The sequence below is a fragment of the Odontesthes bonariensis genome, chromosome 6 (genome assembly GCF_027942865.1).
Source record: "Odontesthes bonariensis isolate fOdoBon6 chromosome 6, fOdoBon6.hap1, whole genome shotgun sequence".
Taxonomy (NCBI): Eukaryota; Metazoa; Chordata; class Actinopteri; order Atheriniformes; family Atherinopsidae; genus Odontesthes; species Odontesthes bonariensis.
Window position 1 is genome coordinate 35730440 of NC_134511.1, and position 23104 is coordinate 35753543.

At 40.1% G+C, this 23104-nt stretch overlaps 3 protein-coding genes across 3 annotated transcripts in view; 1 reads left to right on the plus strand and 2 right to left on the minus strand.

Annotated features, from left to right (window-relative positions):
• grk5l (G protein-coupled receptor kinase 5 like) overlaps positions 1–11935 on the minus strand; it is a 30783-nt gene extending 18848 nt beyond the window's left edge. Inside the window, exon 1 of the mRNA XM_075468575.1 lies at positions 11442–11935. Coding sequence (XP_075324690.1) covers positions 11442–11493 — 52 coding nt within the window. The 5' untranslated portion in view covers positions 11494–11935. The remainder of the gene's footprint in view (positions 1–11441) is intronic.
• A 1777-nt stretch (positions 11936–13712) lies between these two features.
• lsm1 (LSM1, U6 small nuclear RNA associated) lies at positions 13713–17678 on the minus strand. The gene is made up of 4 exons (XM_075468588.1): positions 17422–17678; positions 17185–17253; positions 16942–17057; positions 13713–14292 (listed from the first exon to the last, which is right to left on the minus strand). Exons 1-4 carry the CDS (start codon positions 17465–17467, stop codon positions 14122–14124), a joined length of 402 nt encoding a protein of 133 aa, XP_075324703.1. The 5' UTR covers positions 17468–17678; the 3' UTR covers positions 13713–14121.
• Positions 17679–18055: 377 nt separating this feature from the next.
• bag4 (BCL2 associated athanogene 4) lies at positions 18056–21696 on the plus strand. Its single transcript, XM_075468576.1, has 5 exons — positions 18056–18325; positions 18851–18970; positions 19176–19406; positions 19588–19857; positions 20010–21696. Exons 1-5 carry the CDS (start codon positions 18251–18253, stop codon positions 20478–20480), a joined length of 1167 nt encoding a protein of 388 aa, XP_075324691.1. The 5' UTR covers positions 18056–18250; the 3' UTR covers positions 20481–21696.
• The last annotated feature ends 1408 nt before the right edge of the window (positions 21697–23104 follow it).

The window sequence follows — 23104 nt, forward strand, 5'->3', positions numbered from 1 at the left end:
ATGTTCTGTACACATGTAACAAAGGCAACATGTAAAATAGTGTCCATGAGGGTGATGTCCGTGTTGTACAAAGAAGGTATTTTTGCACTTACCCAAATTTTAATGTGTAAACCCAAGCAGGAAGTGACAAAAATTGTCTTAGCAAAGTGTCACGATTCTGAATGAAGATATGTTGATCTTGATTTCAGGTAACACAAAGGCCCTTGGTTGAAAGCACTGGTCTTAACTGCACCGTCTTACCCACGAGTATATTCAATTTATCCAGATGTTTCAGCTAACTTTAGGCTTTATTCCAGGAAGAATTATGTGTAACAGCTCATGCAGACAAACCAACCACAATCCCACAAACATGTTAATATTATGCAAAACATGAATTAAATAATACATTTTAAAAACTCAATGCAAAAAGATATATCCTGCTTAGTCTCAGTGTCTCGCATCTGTAGCCTTATAATAACACAACCGTTATGAGTTCAAAAGACTCCCAATAATGTTTTATGCATGTTGCAAAGCTGCTGTATGTCTGCTTGATGAAGGGGAAACAGTTGGGGCAGGAAATGAGAAATTAGCTCTTGGGGGGAAGTTTACAAAAGGATTAGGTATGTCAACAGAAAAGGAAGCACTGAGATTTTGAATTTATCGTACAGAGAAATAAGGGAAAACCTCCACTTTCACGTGTTTTGTTTAATGTCCTGGGTGCTGGCAACTCGGGGTTCCTGTTTAACAAAACTGCACTATTAAAAGCATGAATGTGCTCGTAAATGTCATCCATAAACCATCTTGTCCTCGGTACTCTGTTTATTTCTTTCTTTATTAAACAGTTTCACCCTCACGAGGTCTGTCACTTACACATGAGCTGAAATATGCACTGCTCTGTGGATTCGCTGCACACAGGAACATGTCAGTCTAATTTGTTCCATGTGGGCAGTGTGGTCGCCGCCCTTTATTTATGTTTCTGCTTAGCAGCTCTGACATCATCAAGGCACATCAAGTGTTGCAAAATATAAAGTCAGAGAGGGAATGACATCCGCCTGGCAAAACACCAGGGGGTTACCGGCATCCCAAACATCTGTGTGTGTTTGTGTGCATACAGACTGTGTCTTTACTGTGACCTCTCTCTACTAATGTCCTCATGCTCGATTTAACCAACACGGGGCAGTCCTGCAGGGCCCATCTATCCACACGTTCAAAAACGTCACTGCTTAGCTGTGAGGTTATATTCATAAAGTGTTGACACAAAAGACTCTGAGCCGTGAATCAATCACAGGAACACACTCGCATACACAACCAAACACACACTTTTACTTACAATATCCCCCCAAATGTGAAGCTACATCTGCTGTGGACAACCAGTGGAAACCACATCCTCAGAGCCATGCTGTGCACTTAGCATACAGTATCTAACAGCATCTGCAACAGAATAGGATGTGAAAGCTCAGGCACTGGCAGAGAGAAGCGCTACAAATACTTCATGAGCCGCTCTCTACACCTACACTGTGCAAAAAAGTGAGAAAAATTGGTAGATTTCTGTGACTCCTCACTTTCATCTCCTGCCTGTGCTGACCCTCCTTGTTCACAAACAAATAATTATCTTTTTCTGATTATCCAACTCTCGCTTCTCACATCACCTCCTTTGTCTGAGCTGTTAAATGTCGGCCTCGCGGTTGAGTCATGCTGTGGCCGCCAGCAAGGTACCAACACAGTGAAACCAACCACCACCGAACACCGATTCAAATGTCTTTGTTCTCTCAACAGTCTTCTTCCTCCTTCTCTCAAACAATGTCGTGTTGTTCGTCACTTTGTATTCATTTGCATGAGCACTTAAGGTGAAGGCTTGTGTTCGAGCAAATGCAAAATCCGAGTTGTACCTACACAACAATATGATATAAAACAAAAGAAAAGTTTGTACTGGCACCCAACAACATCCTCTTCCTGCTTGTCAGAGCATTTCTAAGCAGCGCACGGTTTCACTTTATCACAAGAAACATCTTGATGACAAAGCGCTACATATCCATCTGTCTGTTGCTAAAGCAGAGGAGAGGCTCCTTGAAAATAAATCACACCTTTCTAGATTGTGTTTTTTGTAGGCTGTGCAGCACTTCATGTGTGAATGTTTGTCGCTGTATAATGTATGAGCAGGGATGAAAAGGTAAAGATGAAAGATACTATACTTTATAAAACTATATATTTTAGTATAAGCACATAAACACGCCAGTTCAAACAAATCAACTCCAGTAATGAGCACAATTTTAACACCAATACAAGGCTAGTTATTTGTCAGGACTAAATTTGTACACTGGACTCTATTACCACCTCTGGATGTCAAAACTGGTTACTGAAGGGTTAGGACTCTAGACTGTAGCAAACGTGTGTGTTCTCTGTGCCACAGGAAGCTGGAGGAAATGTTGGCCAGACCTGAGCAGAAGGGGAGGACTATAGCAGGAAGACACTCTTTGTTGACCTGTTCCAGCATGATGTCATGTTGGTGCCTCTGTCCAGCCACCCTATTATTACCATCCTCAGCGAGCCGCTAAAGTATGTCCATGTATTCCTCGTTATGGCCATAATAACAAGAGGACGATCCCTGTCTGCTAACAAAGCAAACATATGTGATGTACAACGTTTACTTGCTGACACTGGACTACACTTTTGACTGCTGCGGGGGGTCACATGTTAACTCACTTGATGAGGGGTCGTAAAAAATCTAAATCAGTTACAGACAATAAAAGGGAGATCTTATCAGATGTATTAATGCTAGCATACAGCTGTGTCCCCAACAATATAGTGTGCTGCGTTGACAACAACAACTAAATCTAACTTGACTGTAACAATGTGGCTGAAAACAACACACTTGTGTGTAAGATTGGCTTTGGCATAAACTCAGCATATGTAGCATATCAAATGATTTATTTGCACAAAGCTTGAAGACAACTACACAACTGTGCCTGTTTTCCTGTCTTTATGTCCTTGTAAACATTGTTGCTATAAATAGCGACCAGCTCAAGGGCAGTGGTGGCAATGTGTTATTAAAAAGTGAGGTGGTCAAACCTGTCCGTGACCTCAAAGCTAGCAAGCTGTGACAGTTGTTGCTAGAGTGGCTGTTTACTCTGAATGCCAGTCCAGAGGTAAACCACCATGTGCAGGAAGATAGTTGGTGTGAAAACTTGCATGCAAGGGCAGAAAGCTCACACAAGCGCACAGAAGGAAGGGTACATTTCCTGTCTGGGAACAGTCAGGTGCCACAAGTTTCCTGCTCTATAAATATACTAAATATGTGAGATAGGGTGGGAGTGGGATCATTGAATTATATAACAAAATAACAAACCAAGCTGTACGATCAAAGGGCCACACACAGTAAAGGGCATGCTGGATAATACATGCTGTTTGCTCATCCATAAAGATCCAGAAGGACAGACCATAGTACACATGAGGCCATCCGTAATAGGACGCTTCCTCACCCTGACGAGATGGTGTTTGTTCACCTTCATAAATGTTTTGATAGGTTGAACGTTATGGCAGTGTAATCCTACAACTCCCTGAAGGATGATCTTTATTTCATCGGAGTGGAACTCTATAGTTACATCACAAGTGAGCAAACATTGAGAAAAGCGCTTACAATGAAAACAAGAGGGCTGACTTATCAATCTGATGGGACACGTGGTACATTGTATGGGAACAGATGGGTGTGTGCTTTTGCTCTCTCTTTCTCATACACAAACACATGCATACACACACAACAGAAACCCCTTGCGGAAGTAAGGTTAAACTGATTATGTGTTTTGCTCAAGCTCTCCATCTTCCCCATTCTTCCTCACACGCACACACCCCATGGGGATGTTTGTTGCTTGTCTTGTTCTTATGTTGACATTCCAAGTTCTTTTGTCCCTGTGATGGCAACATCCTTCCAAACGGGGAGAAAAAAAAATCCAAAGATTAACTGGGGGCATTAATTGAGCTGAAATTCTGTATGAATGCTGCCCATTTATCTGGTTTTCAAGGTAACTTGGCGTTACTCAGCAGCACTTTTGTTTGTCTATCCTCGCTGTTGTTGAAAACACGCGGCAAGCCTCAGAGTAAAAGTTGGTGCTGTTTAAGATTTACAGCGTTTTTACAATATTAGATGCCATAAACTGGTCTATTTTTCTCAGAATGCACTGTAAAGAAGCCCCAGGTCATTAGTGCCATAAATAACCTTTAGTACACAAGGGACTATTGTCACTATTCTCTACTTCTAAAGGCAAAGGAGCCACTAGTTTTTATTCAAATGAATTGTTTTAATCTTAGAGAAAATTAGATATCCTCTCGTTTTTTTCAAACCATTTAATGTGAGTATATTCACAATCTTGCATTTATAGTAGACCCTCATATAGTAGCAGACATGAGAGAGGGAGGTTCAAAACTTGCAATATTGATTATTTGATTAATGTACATCAAATATTCATAGGCTGTTCCATTAAAGATATGTGGCAGCAGTGAGGAGCACGGGAAACAAGAGACGATGAAACACTGCATAGGTAATCACCTGCCTGTCTGACAATGGGGAAAAAGACAGTTTAAATGTTTGGTGCATTCCTTGCGTACTTCAATGACAAGTTGTCCACTCTACCTCAGCACACCTCGTCGACGTCTGCTTTTAAAACTTGTCTCCTGTATTCCCCAGAATTCCACTCGACAACTCCCGGAGAACAGGCGTGAACTTGTTGCATCCAGCTGAGTTACGTATACTGTATGTGTGGGAAGAGGCAGCAGTAACAATAGAGATAGTAGGAGCCAGAGAGCTGAATTTTTCCACTCAAGAAAAAATGAGTCACACTCCTACTCAAAACACAGCGAGCCTTGTGGCGTGTTGTCGATGAAGAAGTGGGCATCTCTGCTTCTTCTTTGCTTTATGTTCCTGAGGATAATACTGGTTGAGACCCTGCTTTTTGACTCTTGCGGATTTGCTTCCCAAAGAAAACGCAAAAAAATTAAAAAACAACCTCCAACTCGTAACTTAACAACTGTTGACGAACAGTGTTTTTCTGAAAATCTAAAATGAAAACGTGCTAGAAAACCTATTTTTACCATTTCTTTTTACTTCTCGAATTTAGCTTGTTTCATGCACGAAGAAAAAACACATTAGATGCTAATTAATCAACATTTTGCAGTACTGATATAGAAGAGGGGTATTGCTTCCTTTGCTATCGTTTATAAATGGTTCAATGTTTACATGTTAAAGCATTTGGCCAACAGACCAGTGAAATAACATGTACAAATAAATAAATAAAAAAAAACACTATCCAGAGAGCAACATAGATAAAAAAAAAAATGCTTCTAATATGTTTAGGCTTGAGATCGACAATGATGCTGTCACATCATCATCGTCATACAACAGCCATTCTATTCCAATATCATTTATAGCATCACTTGAACACTTTAAAAATGGCATATTTTGCACGTAAGCTGAGATAAAACATGGTGTCAGGCACTGAGCCAAAAACGCAGATAAATCGTGACAGAAAACCACCAACGAACACCACCAATAAAGTAGCCCTGCAGTGCTTTCTTTGGATTACTGTCACATATTTCACATCAAAGCTTTAGGGCCTTATTTTGTCAAGGGAATAAGTACAATTGGAAAACTGTATTTTATGCCTGTATTTGCTTGCCATCAAGTTTAGGTTTGAGTAGAGTTTATTTTCTTTGCAATCTGATGAAAAATTAAAAAAATTTATTCAATGGCATGAGCTTAGATAATAAGCACATTTACTCTGATTAATTGGATATCCATTTAAATCCAATATCCTGGCTCCCTCATTTAGAAATATCCCAAAAGTATTTCAGCACAGTAAGCAGCCTACAGATATTGAGGCAGCTCCATGCTTACAAACAGCATCTGTGACATCAGTGGGTATTCAGCATCTCATTTGCAAAAGAAATGTGCTAATCTGAAATGCACACTGTTTTAAACAAAGGTTCATGAATTTCCAAATAAATCAATTTACTTATGAACTGAGTCATGTTATACAACCATCCTAAATGGATCATGGATGCTTGTACTAAATTTCTTGGCATTTTATCCAATTGTTGAAATATTTCTATCTGGGTGATAATTGTTGGAACCAAATGCGTAATTTTTTAGTCTCTGACTACTATCAACAGTGTTACGGTGACTTTGATAGCCAGTAAACACAGTATCTTGGGGTCAAATAGGGGCTTAGTGCTTCTGAAGCCTGTTTGCCAAGATGTTAAAACTATAAACTATTAACATCCAAACTAAACCCACCATTAAAGCTCTCAAAGGTAAATAAAAGTTGACAGAATTATTTTATGGCGGCATCCTCTAAGAGGGGTTTTTCTAGGCTTGTTTTGGGGAAGTAGATGAGAAAGTTTGTGTATGACAACAGAAACAAAAAGCCTATTGTCTATTATTCATACTCACATTACCATTATCTGGCAGGTGGACGATTAGTCGGCACAGCAAAAAAAAAAAAATCAATGTTGTGTGTTTGACAGTCCAGGGTGCAGACGGGTGAACCATCTACTTTCAATAGAATTCTGCTAGTCGTAATGACGGCTGCTCTCAGCTTGCTTGGACTTGCTGTGGCCTCGCATGATGAAGCAACAAACTCACCCGCCCTCCCACTGCAGTAGCTCGAAGATGCCGTTCAGAGCACACACAAATCACTTGCAAACAAATCACTCATGCCTGTTATCTTATGCATACCTCCTTTGAGTAACTAATCAGATCGCCTGCAATGTTTATACAATCAGAATATCATCTGGAGAGTACGAGACGCAGCGACACATGGCAGGACTGGCCTTAGACATTCTCTCCAATCTAGATCTGGGACTTAGAAAGATTCTCTGTAGTTGGTCATCATATTAAAATCAATTTTATGGATTCTCTCATTTCTGCATTTGCACACATAGTTGATCTACAGCTTTTAAGAGCCAGACAAATCTCGATCTTGACAATCTGTAAAGTCAACCGTGAGCTATTTCATACATGCCATAAGCTAATCATAGATACTTTTCTGTTTTAATCACGACACTTAAATGACACTTTTATTCATTGCATGTGCTTGTATCAGTTTTATTAAACTGGCTCAACTAATGCACCTCTGAACTGAGCTTGTGGCTTTTTTCTTTTTTGGTTAAACTAGATTTTTACTTATGTAACAACAACACCCAAAAACATAACAGCCTAAATGAGAAAGCCCACAGGGAGTGAAGTGGAATTCTGTCACGTCACCCAAACTAAATACCCCATCTCTCTTACTGCAATTCAAGAAAGGCTTCTGGATACAGCGATGCAATTTTTCCCCCTTACTCTCATTCACTTCGACAGCTGATGACGCTCGCTCGCCTGGCCTGGAATCTACAACTGCTGCCAGCATGAGTTGTGAATGGGATGGCAGTGAGACAGTGCTGCTCTCACTCACACACACACAAGCACTGAGTTTAGGGTCTACTGCACTGATGTTGCTCACGTCACAGTGGCCAAGTTCAGGTTGCATTTAAACAAAGGAATTCACCCCCACACCCTCATCTGCTAACACACACATAAATCTACAGTACACCCTGGTATTAAATCTCACTCTGACTGCATGTCAGTTGAAACACTAAGAAGCCACAACCAAACTAATCTTACTAAAAGAAAAAAGATCCATGTCAGGGCTGAATAACTTTGTTCTTTGTATCTGCTGCGACGCCCAATTTCCTCAGCTGGCAGCTCACAGAGCATTAAAAATCAGGACATCTGCATTTCCTGCTGTTCTGACAGGGACAACAGAACTGAATCAAATCAAATCAAATTTATTTATATAGCACATTTCATGTACAAAAAAATCAAAGTACTTTACATAAAATAAAAGCATTGCAGCAGGGAGTGGAAGAAGCATTAAAATACATAAAAACTGTAGCAGTCAGATGATACTCAGATGACCAATGTTGGAGAGTGGGGTGTTTCGTTTCACCGCATACTCATCATCCATAAAATATCTTCCGCAGAGACCGAAGAGCGGCTCCACAGGAAGATAGAGCTCAGATGGCAGTAGCCCACTCAGTTTGTTATGTAACAATCAATCTGATTAAATAGCTTATGGGCTGCATCAAACCGATAGTGTGTAATACCATTTAGCTTTATGTAAGACAATGGTCACTTAACGAGATGGTTCAATATGGTCAAAGCTGCTTTTTTCCTCTCCCTATGGAAATCTAAATGGATCGTTTCCCACTTTGTGGCTAACATACAAAAGCACTCTGGTCAGAGATCTTCTAAAACCTGAAATTTTCACCAACTTTCAGCTGGTTGTAAAGTCTGTGTAATCTTGTAAACCAGGGACAAGCATTTACAGGATCTTGGTAGTCATTACTGACACAGTAGAGCCAAAGAGCAACATGAGGTTGACAGAGAGCGTATTCTACTGCTCACGGCCAGACCATATCAATAGCTTTTTATGTCTATGCTTTTGCTGTCAGTTGCACTGTTTTACTGATTCAGGAGGTGTGAGGATGCTGGTATAAACAAGCCAAAGATTGCAGTGTAAACCGGGCCTTCCTGTTGTGCGTGGCTGGGAGCGTTTGTACAGATGATGCTTGCCTCTCGCTTCAGCTCTGACTTGAGATGCACTCGCATAAACAAACAGGGATAAACAGTCTTTATTTGTTCCATTCGCAATCCCATGCTGTTGTTAGCATGTGACCTAAAATGAGTCTCTGTGTATACTGAACTCTGCTATACATACGCATGAATGAGAAGCACTGAACATACTTCCAGCACTCAGGGATCTGCACAGCCTTTGGGACTGGGCCCTGCAATGCAAAACCTCTAATGATTTACACCGGTAAAGGATTCAACCAGTAATGGGCTCACAACAACCTGTGACATGTTTCAATGAGTACACGGTAACAAATCTCAACACAGCCGTTGAATCAGTCTCACGTGACTGCGCTTATCGAGACTTTGATGAAGCTGCTGAGAAATTCATGCCGTAGCTATCTCAAAGAACCATCATTCAGTAATTGTATAAGGCCTTTTTCTCTCCCACACACAGGGCACCGACTGTATGAGCACCAACAGAGCAGCTGGGACAAGCCAGATCTGCTATGGGTCATTAACTGCTCTTTTTAATTCATGAAGCTTGATTCACTGGGTCCAGTCGCGCTCTGCTACCATAAAACAAACGTCCAGTCTGACGCACAGGCAAATGTGTTCTTTGCAAGGGTTCTGACAGCATGTCAGCTTCCTGGTTAATTTTATTACTCAATTATCACCCATCACACACTCTCTGCCCTGATTGCAGATTAGCTCATTTCTAAAAAGTATGCCACCATTTTAACATACAAAGAAGGAGGTCCCTGCCACCCAGCAACTCTTCCAAGACTGTTGCCACATGAAACCACATGCTGACTGCAACCGAACTCATGTAGGGCACTTGTGAGTGTGGGAATGTTTGACTGACAACTAAACTGAGTCACTTCAGTGAGTAAAAGATAATGATGTGATTTGTTCAGAAAAGACAAAAATGTGTATCACAGAGTCTGGAGTGTTTATTTTATCAACCACTGATTCCCAACACAAGTCTGGGAATCTTCAGAATATTCTAAGGAAGAGTTCAAGTACAATTCAGGGATGAAGGTATGCAAGTTGAGAAAAGCTAAAACAAAGATTGATTTCAAAACACGAGCCAGTGAAATCTTAACAGTATAACAGCTCATGTTGAATGTTTAAAAAAAATTTGGGAAAGAGGCAGGCTTACTACTTTCTTTCTTTCTCTCTTTTTTAAAAATCATGTTTATTACAGACACTCTTAAAGAGCCATGCTGTTGTAATACTAACAGAACGCAGTTTAGCATTGTCTTGCCTGAATAAGCAAGGCTTTCTCTGAAAAAGAGGTCGTCATTAACGGCGCTTGCTTTGTGCAGTAATGTAAACCCACAAAATCATAGATGCAGCTTTTTAATTACGTGCTGACAGCAAACTGGATGGTCCCTCACCTGTTAATCACGAGGGCTTATATCAAAAAGGCTGTGCTAAACTTTTTTCAGAAGTGGTGATTTCAACTCTACAACTGCGTCTGTTTTTAAATCTGTGCTGTCCAAGAGCTCGACGATCACAATTACTCAATATTAACATTGTTCACCGCACATAACAAAATCCTCAAGTTATTTGCCCTTTTCTATTATCATCCTTTCTGGGATGCTCTAGCCAATCATGTTACTGACTTGTTGCCAATTAACTAAAACATTTTTAAAAATCTGTGTTTTTTCAAGCATTACACTTCCTTTCAAATCTGTTGTAGTTCCTGTGCCAATGTCAAAATTAGAATGTATTTTTCAATAGACCCCTCAACAATTCTCAACTTTAACAATCGATTTTTTGTCTTAGTATCATTTACAATTAAATAAAGTGTTTAAAACTAATTGCAAATCATTGCATACTCTTTTAACCTACTTTTAATGATAGACACCAACATTTCAAGAGACTGAATTCTAGTTTAAGATACTCAGCTTTGCTCAAGTTAAAGTAAAATGGAGAATGACTTTTTCAAGATCATAATTAATTTTAGGCTTTACAGTAATAAATGAAAATTGATCCTTCTGGCATATCTGGCATCCTGAGATTGAGTCTAATGATGTGGGTAAAATGAAATGAGACGTGTTTAAATCAAAAGATGGTTACAAATTATGCAAAAACTACTGAAAATCCTTAAAAATTCGAATACAAGTGGCTGCATAACCTGCAGAGACTGAATCCCATTCATGAGAAATAAATCATGAGGTCACGCTTCATATTTACTTTCAGGCCTTCCACTTGCACTCAGTGCAGCCCCGTCTTCCCCTACATGACAAATTAATGATACTGTATGCCATCACGTTTCAGTCACAGTCAATCTGCATGTGGCCTTCTCTGACAGGAGTCTTTCTACACTGATGGACAGAGCCTGTCTTTGCAGGCCCCTCACACAGATTTCAACATCAGTCACGTCATCAGACAGCTGTCCAAATGGCAGCCAACCTACACTCATTTATCTCCTCTGTAGAAAAGAGTTATTCCCTGTCTCGGTGTGTGCTTCAGCATACAGAGTGTTGCGAAAGAGCGCTTTCATTTGCAGACAGCGAAAGCGGATGTGGGAGGCAGACCCCCCACCCTCCCTTCACATATGTGGGTAAACGCATACAGTCTGTCAAAATCGGCGAGAATAAAGCAACCTTAAGATTACTTAGGAGTTGTAATTGATCAAAAGATTAGCAGCATGTGTTGATGCTGTCTGTAATGTATTGCATAAGACACCCCCCTCCTCTCTCTCTTGCATCTGTAGGATTTACCTGAGCCCCAGAGTCCGCAGGCTGCCGTCATCCCTACAATAATTCTTCCCATCTTTTCTGCACACTGAGCGCAAAATGTGATCAAGCCTGGCCTGCCTGCTATTTCTTTTTTTTTTATGTCAACTTACCCTCTCTCGCTTTTAGCAGTACAGTGTTGGCTACTATGTTCTCCAGCTCCATCAAAAAAAAAAGAGAAAAAAAAGAAAAAAGAGAAAATCCTAAATGCAGAGGTTTTTAAGCGTACACAAGCGTCTGCAGCGAAAACAACGTCCTTCGGCTGTTTATCCTCTTCACTCCTCGTCGATATCCGAGCAAATTTCACTCATATCAAAGTGGTAGAGGATAAAACAGGATGTCATAGATTTGCTTGCAGTGTAAGTTGGGCATGGTTCTTGTTGTGGGCTCGAAGTACGGCGCTGCATTTCTACTCCAATCCCCCCAAAACCATTCCATGCGTAATTTGGGTACGGGATCTTTCCGGTAAAGAAAGTAACCAACTTGGAGTATCCGATGTGTGCAAACCGGGTTCTCTGAGCGGGTCCTTTACAACGATACACCAGGATACCGCCAGCTTTACCTTACAACGGCAGGGGTTGGCTGAGTGCACCAGAGAGGACATCAGCGCGCCCCCACCTCCCTGTTGGTGCGTAATCATAATAGGCTGGGCCTTTCCGTCACAGCAACGTCAAGCTGCACGTACCAACTCAACCGGGACTTGTCCTCAAAGTAAAAGCACACCACCCGAAGCTGCTTCTGCCTCTCTGACAAAACTCATTGCAGCCACGACCAGATGTTAAGGGATGAACCACAGTTAAACCGCTTGACGACAAGTACACTGTATATTACTTATTAAGTGTCCCCTTCCTTTCCACACCAGCAGACAAGTCACACGTTTCTTACATTAATTATTAACACACATTAGCTGATTTGAACCTGTTTGGAAATATCACTTTAAAGTGACACAAATTAGCATTAAACGAAAAAAATCTACTACCTTTATAACGACTTCAGCGGAGTAAATAGGTCAAGCCGCCCTCTGCTGGACGAACGTTTTTATGATAAGCCACATAATAGTCCTGTGATGGTCGTTGTAGAAGCATTTAATTAACACTATATATTAAGCTTTTTAAGAAAACAAAAACATGTTGCCATTTCACATATTTATGCCCACAAGTTTGAATCATGAAATCAATCACGAGTAATTGTAATTCAGCTTTCTTTCATAAACAACTCAAAGGGACTGAACAGAAGCAGATTGTAGTTCTCAAGTCAACCTACCTGCCATGGAAAAGCTCCTCTGATCATCTTTTGGACACTTAAGTACAATGTTTACCTACTAGTGTCAACATTAAAGTCACTTAGTAAAGATAAAAGTGAAAACTGTAGGTAGAAACTTAAGAGTGCATTTAGGCAGGTCTACGATCCATCCTTTGAATCATACTTCAATTCAATTCAATTAATTTTTATTCATATAGCGCCAAATTCAACAAATGTCATCTCAAGGCACTTAAATAATAAAGTCCAATTCAAGCCAATTGGAATTCAATTCATTGTAATTATAATTATTTATAAAATAATCCAATTAATTCATATAGAGCCAATTGAAAAACAATTTCCTAGCTAAGGAAACTTAACTAGATACTTCCCATTACCAACATCTTTGGGGGTGTCATTGGTTCTTTAGTGGTGGCAATTTTTACATTTTCTTGCTTTACATTCATCTATATAGATAAATGTATAAAATCTCAATGGGACACCAGGATAAAGAATTATATAAAAATACATGTATCTTAGAAATGATGCAGAATGGTGGGCAGTGTCTGATGACTTGTCAGAGCAGACTGGGCTTTTTGGGGAAAGAGGTCTGTAATATGCTGATGTATATTGAGGACTACTCCGCGAGGGTATCCTGCCTCCTCAGCCTAAGGCTGTTGGGACAGGCGGCAAAAGTCTAATTCATGCGGTAACACAACAGGTCATTTAAGGGTCCACACAATACGAGTCTCCTGAACAGCGTTTTTTTTTTTCTTGAAATAAATAATTTATATTACCATGAGTATCCGACCATATGATTCAGAAGCTCCTTACTGACTGATGAAGGCAGATAGAATCGATTTTAAGATAATAATAATAATCCATCTCTAGAACAGGACACGAGGCCGTCTGATGCACGGATATGCCTAAATGAAATTGCCCGAATTAACTTGTGCTTCACACATGGCATAACAAATGCAAGAGCCACACTCTTGATGTCACATTGCAGCATTCAAATTGGTGCATCACACAGGACCAGGAGGACACCGTCTATATTGGACATGTGCAGATTTACCCCAAATATACAGCTTTGAAATTGCTTTAAAAATAATAATACTAAAAGAAAAAGACAGCACAGTCAGATGTTGTGATGGCATTTTTCCAAGCAGGCCTTCCATAGGCACAGACTCTTTTAATGGAGAAATGTTGGTAATGTTTGTCAAAAGGAGACCCACATGTCTCCAAATAAAAAGACTCACCAGAGCTCCTGCAAAATGACTGCTAATTTGCCAACAAAGTGATTCTGAATAAACTTTCTTTCTTACATTGCTGCCACGAAATGGTAAAACTGAGAACAGCTGATCCATCTTTTTCCTCTGTACTCTTCAAATTAAATTGATACAGAACACAACAGGAGAGAGCTTCAGCACGATAGTGTGTTCTTTCCATAGAAAAACAAAACAAAAAAAACAAAACAACATACCCTCATAATTCAACATAAAACTTATCAGTCTGATACAAACTGAGGAGGAGGCTCATGCAAACAAAGTGATGTTAGTACTCGTCTAAGTTGTCAGCTTTGGGTATGGAAAGGCCTCGGTCCTTCAACACTTGAATTTTGACTTTCTCCATCTCCTGCTTGGCTTGCTGCTGCAACCGCTGCTCCTCCAGGATCTCTTCAATGGAGACCTGCTGCAAGACTGTGTCACTGGGCTTATCCACATCCTACAGAGACACAGACGTGACCATGTTAAAGTGAAATAACACATTTTAAAGCGCAAGCTTTCTTGTGCTTGCGTGTTACCGTTTATGCCATCAGTCGCTTTGGCAGAGGTTTACATGTTAATGCCCGTTCAAACTTTTGCTTTAAATTCTTTATTCGTACAGACTAGTCAAGTCAAATTGAATTGTTTTGTACATGAAATGTGCTATACAAATAAAAGTGCTTTACATAAGATAAAAGCAATGCAGCGGGGAGTGGAAGAAGCATTGGAAATACGTAAAAGAATATAAAGAGAAACAAATAAAATTATTAAAATGATTAAAAAAAAAGCAACAGTCTAGATAAGTTAAAAGATATTTCATGCATAGACACATGAGAACAGAAATGTTTTTAACCTGGATTTAAAAATGTCTACATTTGGTGAAAGTTTAATCTCCACTGGCAGTTTGTTCCACTTGTTGGCAGCATAACAGCTAAATGCTGCTTCTCCATGTTTAGTCTGGACTCTGGACTGGACCAGCTGACCTGAGTCCTTGGATCTAAGAGCTCTGCTGGCTTTATATTCTCTGAACATATCACAGATGTATTTTGGGCCTAAACCTTTCTGGGATTTGTAAACCATCAGCAGGCTTTTAAAATCTATTCTGTGACTGACTGGAAGCCAGTGTAAAGATTTTAAAGCTGCTGTGATGTGTCCAGATCTCTTAGTCCGGGTTAAAACTCTAGCAGCAGCGTTCTGGATGAGCTGACTAGTCAGAGTTAGCCAGATGTGATCATTAAATGTTTCAAGAAGCACTAATCAACAGCAAACCCAGCCATCACAGTTAATCAATGTTGTTCCAGTTTTTCCTTAAATCAACAAATAGAATGAGATTTAAACTGATAATGAGTAATACATTAATAATGAAGTAAAAGTGTAATAGTGAATGAGCCCAATTATCACGCTCTAATGAAGCTCCTCCAAAAGCACCGATTGTGGCATCAGTCAGCACAGTTATACGCACAGTTCAGTAGAAAAAAGGTTGTACTACAACCTGCCCATTAACTAGACATCTGTCCTCATACCAGTTTACATGCACCGAAGCAGAATCAAGTTATGGAAGTACGTCAAAAACACTGTGGACTGTGTGAGAAAACATTGAAGACATTCTGCTGTTTCTAACTTCCTCTGTTGGAGATCATCGTACATGTAAGTATAGCTGAATTCACTGCAAGGATATTGCCCTTTAAGTTAATTACATTGTATATTTGTCAGATGACGCTGTGGTTATATATATTTAAAAAAAAAAAAACAAAAAAAAACAAAAAAAAACAAAAAAACAGTACTTCATTAGAGCAGTCTGGAAATGCTTTAAAGACTGACACGTAGTCTTAATGGGCTGCTTTTAAGTCCAAGATTCTGAGGCTTTTAACCATGACTAAAATTTCATATATATATATATATATCTATCTATATCTAAATCTAAATGAGAGCAGCTTTCTTGGAAATTATGCTGTATTACTATACACTTGAGCATTAGTTTTTATACAAAAGGTTGGGACTTTGGAGCATGTGTGGAGCTCCAATGACATTATCTGGACGGTGGTAGTCCAGCTTTGAGAAGCTTGATTTCACGATTTCAGACTGGGAAAAAGTTTACATTAATTTAAAAAGTTCTGTTTTGGTCGAAAAGTTCGGGCCAAATCTGTAATTAATTTTTTCCCCAGATTTGTCCACATGGATCACAGTTAGTACAACTGGATGAAATGAATCAAGTTAAATTAATCTTAACTAATCAATCAAGCTATGAAAGGAATCTTGGGACGGAATTATCTCATCTCTTTCATAACAATATGTCCGGTGTAGCCTGTGCTAAAGGAGAATTTAATGTAAGCATTGAAGCTCCTCTTCTCTGTGTTTGGAGAACTCAAACAGCTGTTAACATCGCTGCTGCTCAGATACTTCCGGGTCAATTCCCGCAGTTAGGAAGGTTTCTGAAGAAAAATACTTAAGAATTAAGTGTGTGCAGTTTGGGAAATGGAATAAAGGGTATGTCCTTCAGAAATGTAAAAAAAGATAGCTTAAAACCTTTCAGGTCCTGTCACAATGTACAGAATAATAATTAAATGTGTGTGTGTGTGTATATATATAAATAAATGAGCATGTATAAGTGTATTTAAAAAAAAAAGAAAGATTTTTCTCACCATCTCAACTTCCACTTGACTTGGTCTGCATTTTTGTTTACAAAATAAGTGATCTTTACAAGTACCTTATTTGCCATTTTAAAAGAAGAAAAAACAAACAAGCTTATGAAACAGCAGAGGACATGATGTGTTTTCATCTATATATTTAACGTGATGCCTAGAGTCAAAAAGAAGAAAACTATAATATAGTAATGCAGTTACTTTAGGAATTATTGTCACCGGTTTCTAATAATATAATAACATATCAATCTAAATAGAAAAAGCAATGCAATGTGAGGAGGAGGAAAAATCCCCAATTTTTACTTCTGTGTCCGATGGCCACCTCAAAATGAGAATCTCCAATCAAAGTCTTCTATAAATGTAATGTTATGCGTCTATGGCGACATTGTGGCATGAGTATTGGTAACAAAATTAGCTTCGTCTGACCCCAGTTGGCGTCAAGGGAAAATGAGGATGCTCGCACTTACTATCTCTCCAAGCAGCACCACATTTTCTCCCCTCACGATGAATATTCCTCGCGGGATGTCACCAAACTTCTTTCCCACGTGGATCCGCTCCACCGTCTGATGAAAGACTAAATTGGCTGGAGAACAGAAGTAAGATGATAAAATCACATCATTATAGAAACGGAGTCTTTAACTGCAACCACTTTTAGCAATTTGGACGTGAGTTTAAAAACAAGGTGGAAGAAATAAAAAAAAGAATTGTACCAAATTGATCAATGCTTCTGAGGTAACCGATCAGTGTTCTGCCATCTCGGAGCAGCACAAGGTGTTTTTCTGCAGGGCACAACCAATACAAGCACGTTCAATCACACATTTAATCTGAAAGTAATGTCTGTGTGTACGAATCCACCAGTCTGTGTCAGACGGGATGCTACATCTCGAAACAAATTTTCAACTAAACCATCTCTACAAATGAGGGATTTGACTCTGCTTCCATCTTACTGTCGATGTCGTCAATGAGGCTTGCCGTCCCTGGTACGTAGTTCATCTTGGGCTGCAGTTTATTTACGTCTAGTACCTTTATGAACCGTCAAGCCATGAATGTTTAGCAATTTGTTTCTTTTGAGAGGGGCACAGGAAGCGTCTTTATACATGCTACGGATAAACTTCCTGTTAACGTTTAACCCTTTAAGCACCGCGGTCGCATTAATTGTCTGACTCTTGAAGACCGAGACTCAGAAATAAATATTGAAACAAACGTAACACCAAACATCGGTCTTTTTCGAGATTAAATGATTCTATTATATTTCGAATACATATTTTATTCGTCTTTCCCCATTGGCTACCACCGTTTGCTGACGCACGTGCTAAACCAAAGATCATATATACTTACAGATCACAACGTACGTTCAGAAAAACATATATATTATTTAACTCGTGGAGTCTTTTGTCATACACATCAAAGTATATTTATCACCTGGTTTAACACATCCAGTATGCTACCATCACGTCACATTTGGCTGATTTTTCATTGCTGCATAGTGAACGAAATGGCAGCAGATTAACGTTCACTTTATCAAAAAAGAGTGAGACATCTTCATATTTGATCTCTTCTCCTTCTTAAAGACACAGAACAGGCTTTCCTGAAATTAGCGTCATTCAGGCATTTCCTGAGTTTGATCAGACGATCTCCACTCCTGTGAAGAAACGTAGGGCCAGCTGACGGTTCAGATAATTAACTTTGGACTCGATAAAGGTTTTTTTTTTTTTTACAATGACACGCTACGGGACGGCTGCCGGGGACCGTGCGTAGCTGACACATCATCCTCAAATGCAGTCAAATCTGAAACCTGGCTGGCCTTCGACTTGTAACTCGGGAAATAACGGAAACTGGAATAACACAATGGTAAGTGGATGGATTTTGCTTAGACTACACCTGTTTATCTCTGAAATGTGTTTATTTTGTTTTCAGTATTCAAAGAACGATTCAAATCATGTCGAGTTGGCTCGTATAGAGATGTTTCTGTGCTAGCTAGACGGCTAACGGAGCTAGTTGGCATTATGTAATAGTTACGGCTAGCTTGCTCGTTAAGCCCTTAGTCGAGTTTCCCTCATTTTTCTTGACATTACGACACTGGCTGTGTTACTGCACTTATGTTAGGGCGTAAATGGCTTAGCAACGGAGTATATTCATTAATCTAGTTGGCTTTACAGTATTTATCACTTGCTCATCTGGTTCAGCAAGCGCAAGATGTGAATTATTGTTACTGTTTAATGAGTTATTGCAACTTCAGGTATAGGCTGAAAACCTTGAATTAATCATTTTTACTTTGAGTTAGTTTGTGCACCTCGTGCTTTTGAGCACAACAGCTACTTGTACACAAAGGGGAGGAAACAACTAAGTCAATTGTGTCATGTACTATGTTCACAGGATGCTTCTCAGTATCCAGGCTATCCTTCACATTACTGGTATCCGCAGGCTCATTCCACTGGGCACTATGCAAATACCTATCCCTCTGGGTCAGATGTTCAGTCTCAGTACAATCCACAGGTACAACTCATTATGCAACATAACCTGTCCTCTCTAAGTCCAAGCAAGCAGGAGCTAATCTACTCATTAACTTAAATCTCTTAAGTCTACGCCTTTCCATCACATTTTAATTTAGTCACCAGGTGTGTCAAAACTACTACACCAGTAAAGTGATACACTTTTACACACAGACATGTTATATCCCCTCCTTTTGCCTTCCTTGTAGGTAATGCCAAGAGGGTATCCAAATGGCCATGGTGTCTACAACCCTGCACAGAGTCAATATTCAACAAGCGGTTTCCACCCATCCAACCCCTTCTACTGTGCTGACCCTCAAAGACCTACTCCAGGCTCTTATCCTAACCAAGGCTGTCCAGCAGAACAGAGCGGTGGCCCATCTGGGCAGCCACACTCTCAGCACCAGCATCCTCACTATCCTGGTCCACACTGTCAGGGGGTGAGTTCATATAAACGCACATCATTTTCTTATGGTGTTAGTAGTCGTTTCTAGATGCAACCTAATAGCTGAGATGTACATTACAGTCATATTGGTAATGATGATTAATTTCTTTAAATATTTTTATTAAATTGAGCAAAAACTCCTGCTACATTCACATTGCTCTTGCATATGCTCTCAGGGTGCTGGATATCATCCCGGGACATACTCGCACTACAGTGAAGGTGGACATGCAATGCCTCCAAATCCCCCATACCCATCTGGGCAGGCTCTCCACCCCAGCCCTCAAGGTGATGCATGGGGACACTCTGGCCCATATGCCCCATCACAGCAGCAGTGGCAGCCAGGCCAGCCGCCTATACAAAACCACTATGGAAATCATGTTCGTCCACCTCATCCTCCAGCGTGGCCAGGAACCGGAACTGGTGCTCCACCACCTTATCAACCCAAGGTAACGGTCTACAGCCAATATAATGTGGTTTATAGATTTTTTTTTTATTTTTTTTATTTATTTTTTTTTTGTTCTGTAAGATAAGTGGAGAGAACAGTACTTTAGAAGTCTCCCTAAAACTGAGAGAAACCCTTTTGTATGTGGTATTGTAGGACCAACAGCACCAGCGTGCTCCACAGGTGGGACCTAGACCCAGGCCAGCACCATCCCCGAATCCCCCCAATGGAAGGCCTGCTGAGATAAGTTCACCTCCCCAAATGTACAGCAACACTGGGAGAGGAGATCCTAAAGCCTCACAAGCTGAGCCCTCTCCCTGTGCCCCAGCTCAAGCTCCAGCACCATCTGCAGGTCAGGCTGCACCTCAGCCCCTGAGCAATAATCTCAGCCTCGCCAAGGTCCAGCAGGTCATGGCCAGAGTTCAGCTGTTTCAGGAAGATGTTGATGAGTTTGTTGGCAGAAAAACAGACAAGGGTTACCGGTGTTTGGAAGAACTGTTGACCAAAGAGCTGCTGGTGCTGGACTCTGTGGAGACTCAGGGACAGGAGAGTGTCCGGCAGGCCCGAAAAGAGGCTGTACAGAGAATCCAGGCCATTCTGGATCAGCTGGAGAAGAAGGCATTCTGAACTGGACTTTATTTTTTTGCTTATGGATCATTAAGTCTTGTTTTCTTCCTTCAGATCTTCCATGGACAACTTGAGCGTCCAGTCTCATTTTGTCGAGCTGTAATGTTAGGGTTTGTTTCACCCACCACCATGATGTTATGATACCTGGAATAATTGACATGAACCCAAGAACAAGGTGGAAATTATCTGTAATTTTGCTGGTATTTGAACGTGAAGGCCGATTGTTGATCATATATCATGACTTTCAGCCTCCGTGAGTAACTGTGCTGGCTACACAACCAGACACTTTTGCTCATCTTCTCTTTTATGTTATGTCTTTGCTAGCATAGTACAGACTGTCACTGGAAGATAAGTCTATTTGGTGCCACATTGCAGCCGTTTGTGGACTCTTAAGTCCTGATACAGATTCAGATTATCATCTCGCTGCCCCTCAAGATTGTGGGTCCGTTTTAGTCTGATCCTACATATAACGGCACATGCGCTTCCTTTGCTGTCTGTTTAACATCCATTCACTTGATCAGAATATTATCCTCGACAACGATGGATTCATTTGGCACTTAGTTGCCCATAGTCTCTTAACTCTCCATGTCTCTGCATTAGCTCGTGCAGTGTTTCACTTGTGCTCCCTGCCTTGCATGCACTGTTATGTTAGATAAGCACTCAATACAGTCATAACATCTCAGAGTCCATTAATGAGCCCAGACTGCAGCAGATTAGTGAAAACCCCCTAAAGATTCCTGTCCCCATTATTCCATCTTTTGGATGAAATTGCTTTCTAAGTGCAGACCTAGAATCAGACCTACATACGAATGCCATGTATTTTGCTCTAGAAACTACTGTTATGGATAGGTAAGGACATGGTTAAGAATTTCTTAAGTCTGTTGAATTATCTTTTTTTTTTTTTTTTCTCCTCCTTTGTACACTTGTATGAAGAAAGGGATGAAACTTTAACATGTTCAGTAAGATTTTATGCTCAATGACATTTTTGGCCACAGCAGTTTGACCTTGTTTTTGTTTATCAAAACCAAATGTGCATCACAGTTCACCGTCTTGTGTGTAGCTACTGTTTCTCTTTTGTTCTTTTTTTTTTTTTCTTCTTCAAGCATTTGTGTTAATTTAGTAAAAAAAAAAGAGTGCCATATATCAGAAGATGGTTTTATATGACCAGAAGAAAACAAAAAATATTAAAAATGACACCAAAAACTTTGCATGAAAACGATGCTCTGTCATGTGTTCATTTTAAGTTTGTTACTTTCAGCTGTAAGTGCATGTTTCCAACACAAGATGGAAATCTTTGCCTGACAATGGTGGAAAACATCATATAGCTCCTTTTTTGGTTTGTGCATATTAGCACATTTTTTTTTTTTTTTTTTTTTAAACACTGTTCCTTCATGAAATGAAGAGGAAAGTGCTTTATTTTTCTTAATTTTTCTTGGTCAAGGTGACACTTTCAGAGGGCCACGCTCTGCCAACCAGCGTTCAGATCTTTAAATAGGCTGCTATTTTGATGCAAAAGCATTACGCATGCCCCTGAAGGCGTGAGGCACACAGGCTCGATTTAATTTGAGGGTCAAATGTCCTGACTGTCAGGACACATAGTGTTAGCAGTGAATTAATCAACGGTGAACAAGGCTGAGACTAAAATCACTTGTTACTCGCTTCTTTTTCACACTACAGAGGACTTGATGGGGAATACTCCTCTTTCAGCTTTCTATAAGGAGTGATGCTGTGGCTACAAACCAGTCCTCCCAATATTGATTATTTAAAAAAAAAACAACATTTTTTTTAACTTAACTAGTTTTGAGGGGACAGAGCTGCTATGTTAAATAACGGATCTACCTGAGGCAGAACAAGAAAAAGGCAATGTCGTACACATCGAAACTTCCTGCATCCTGGAATGACGAGCGGCCACCTCGGAAAGTGGAAATTGACCTGAGTTCCCCTGGATTAGCAGTGTTTGAGTTGGAAAAGCTGTTGTTTACCGGCAAAGTCATTATCAGTCATGCAGATGAAGTGTGGCCAAGGCTTTACATTGGTGACCAGTAAGTACCTCAGCTTTTCCTTCTGGTGAATCCTGTCAAATGTTTGATAACTCTTTGATCTTTTTTTTTTTTTCATGTCATTCATCTTCTGTAACGGTAAACTAAACTCACTTTATAAATATTTAAAAGTATAAGCCTTGATTTGGGTTCGGTCCACATAAATGAAACCGGAATGAGTCGTAAATCAGATTTAAATTTGGAATGAGTAACGAGAGACCTCTCCAGCAGCATTTCCCTTTGGGAACTTGCGTAAACTAAAGCTTTGCTATGCGAGTTTCCAATTATGCCCGGGCCTGGAAGCATGCCTCACGCCTCTAAAATGTTCTAACTCGCATGCCTGAAATGTTCTACATATGAGTCTGTCACTTTGAAATATATTACATATAGTGCATCAGAAAGTACTTGCAAAAGTATCTGTAGATAAGGAGTGTTGTGTTTTTCAGACACAGTGCGGAGAACCTGGCTGATCTTTCCATGCATCGATTCACTCATATCCTGAATGCAGCTCATAGTAAACGAAGAGGACAGCCAGATATTTATGAGGGAATGAGGATCACCTACATGGGCATAGATGCCCGTGAC

Excerpts from the sequence above, each read along its gene's own strand:
- lsm1 (XM_075468588.1), bottom strand. The coding sequence starts at position 17,467 with ATGAACTACGTACCAGGGACGGCAAGCCTCATTGACGACATCGACA. Across the intron at positions 17,254-17,421 it reads CCTCATTGACGACATCGACA|AAAAACACCTTGTGCTGCTC; the intron begins GTAAGATGGAAG and ends TGTGCCCTGCAG. Across the intron at positions 14,293-16,941 it reads TGGTGCTGCTTGGAGAGATA|GATGTGGATAAGCCCAGTGA; the intron begins GTAAGTGCGAGC and ends GTGTCTCTGTAG.
- bag4 (XM_075468576.1), top strand. The coding sequence starts at position 18,251 with ATGCAGTCAAATCTGAAACCTGGCTGGCCTTCGACTTGTAACTCGGGA. Across the intron at positions 19,407-19,587 it reads CTGGTCCACACTGTCAGGGG|GGTGCTGGATATCATCCCGG; the intron begins GTGAGTTCATAT and ends ATATGCTCTCAG. Across the intron at positions 19,858-20,009 it reads CACCACCTTATCAACCCAAG|GACCAACAGCACCAGCGTGC; the intron begins GTAACGGTCTAC and ends GTGGTATTGTAG.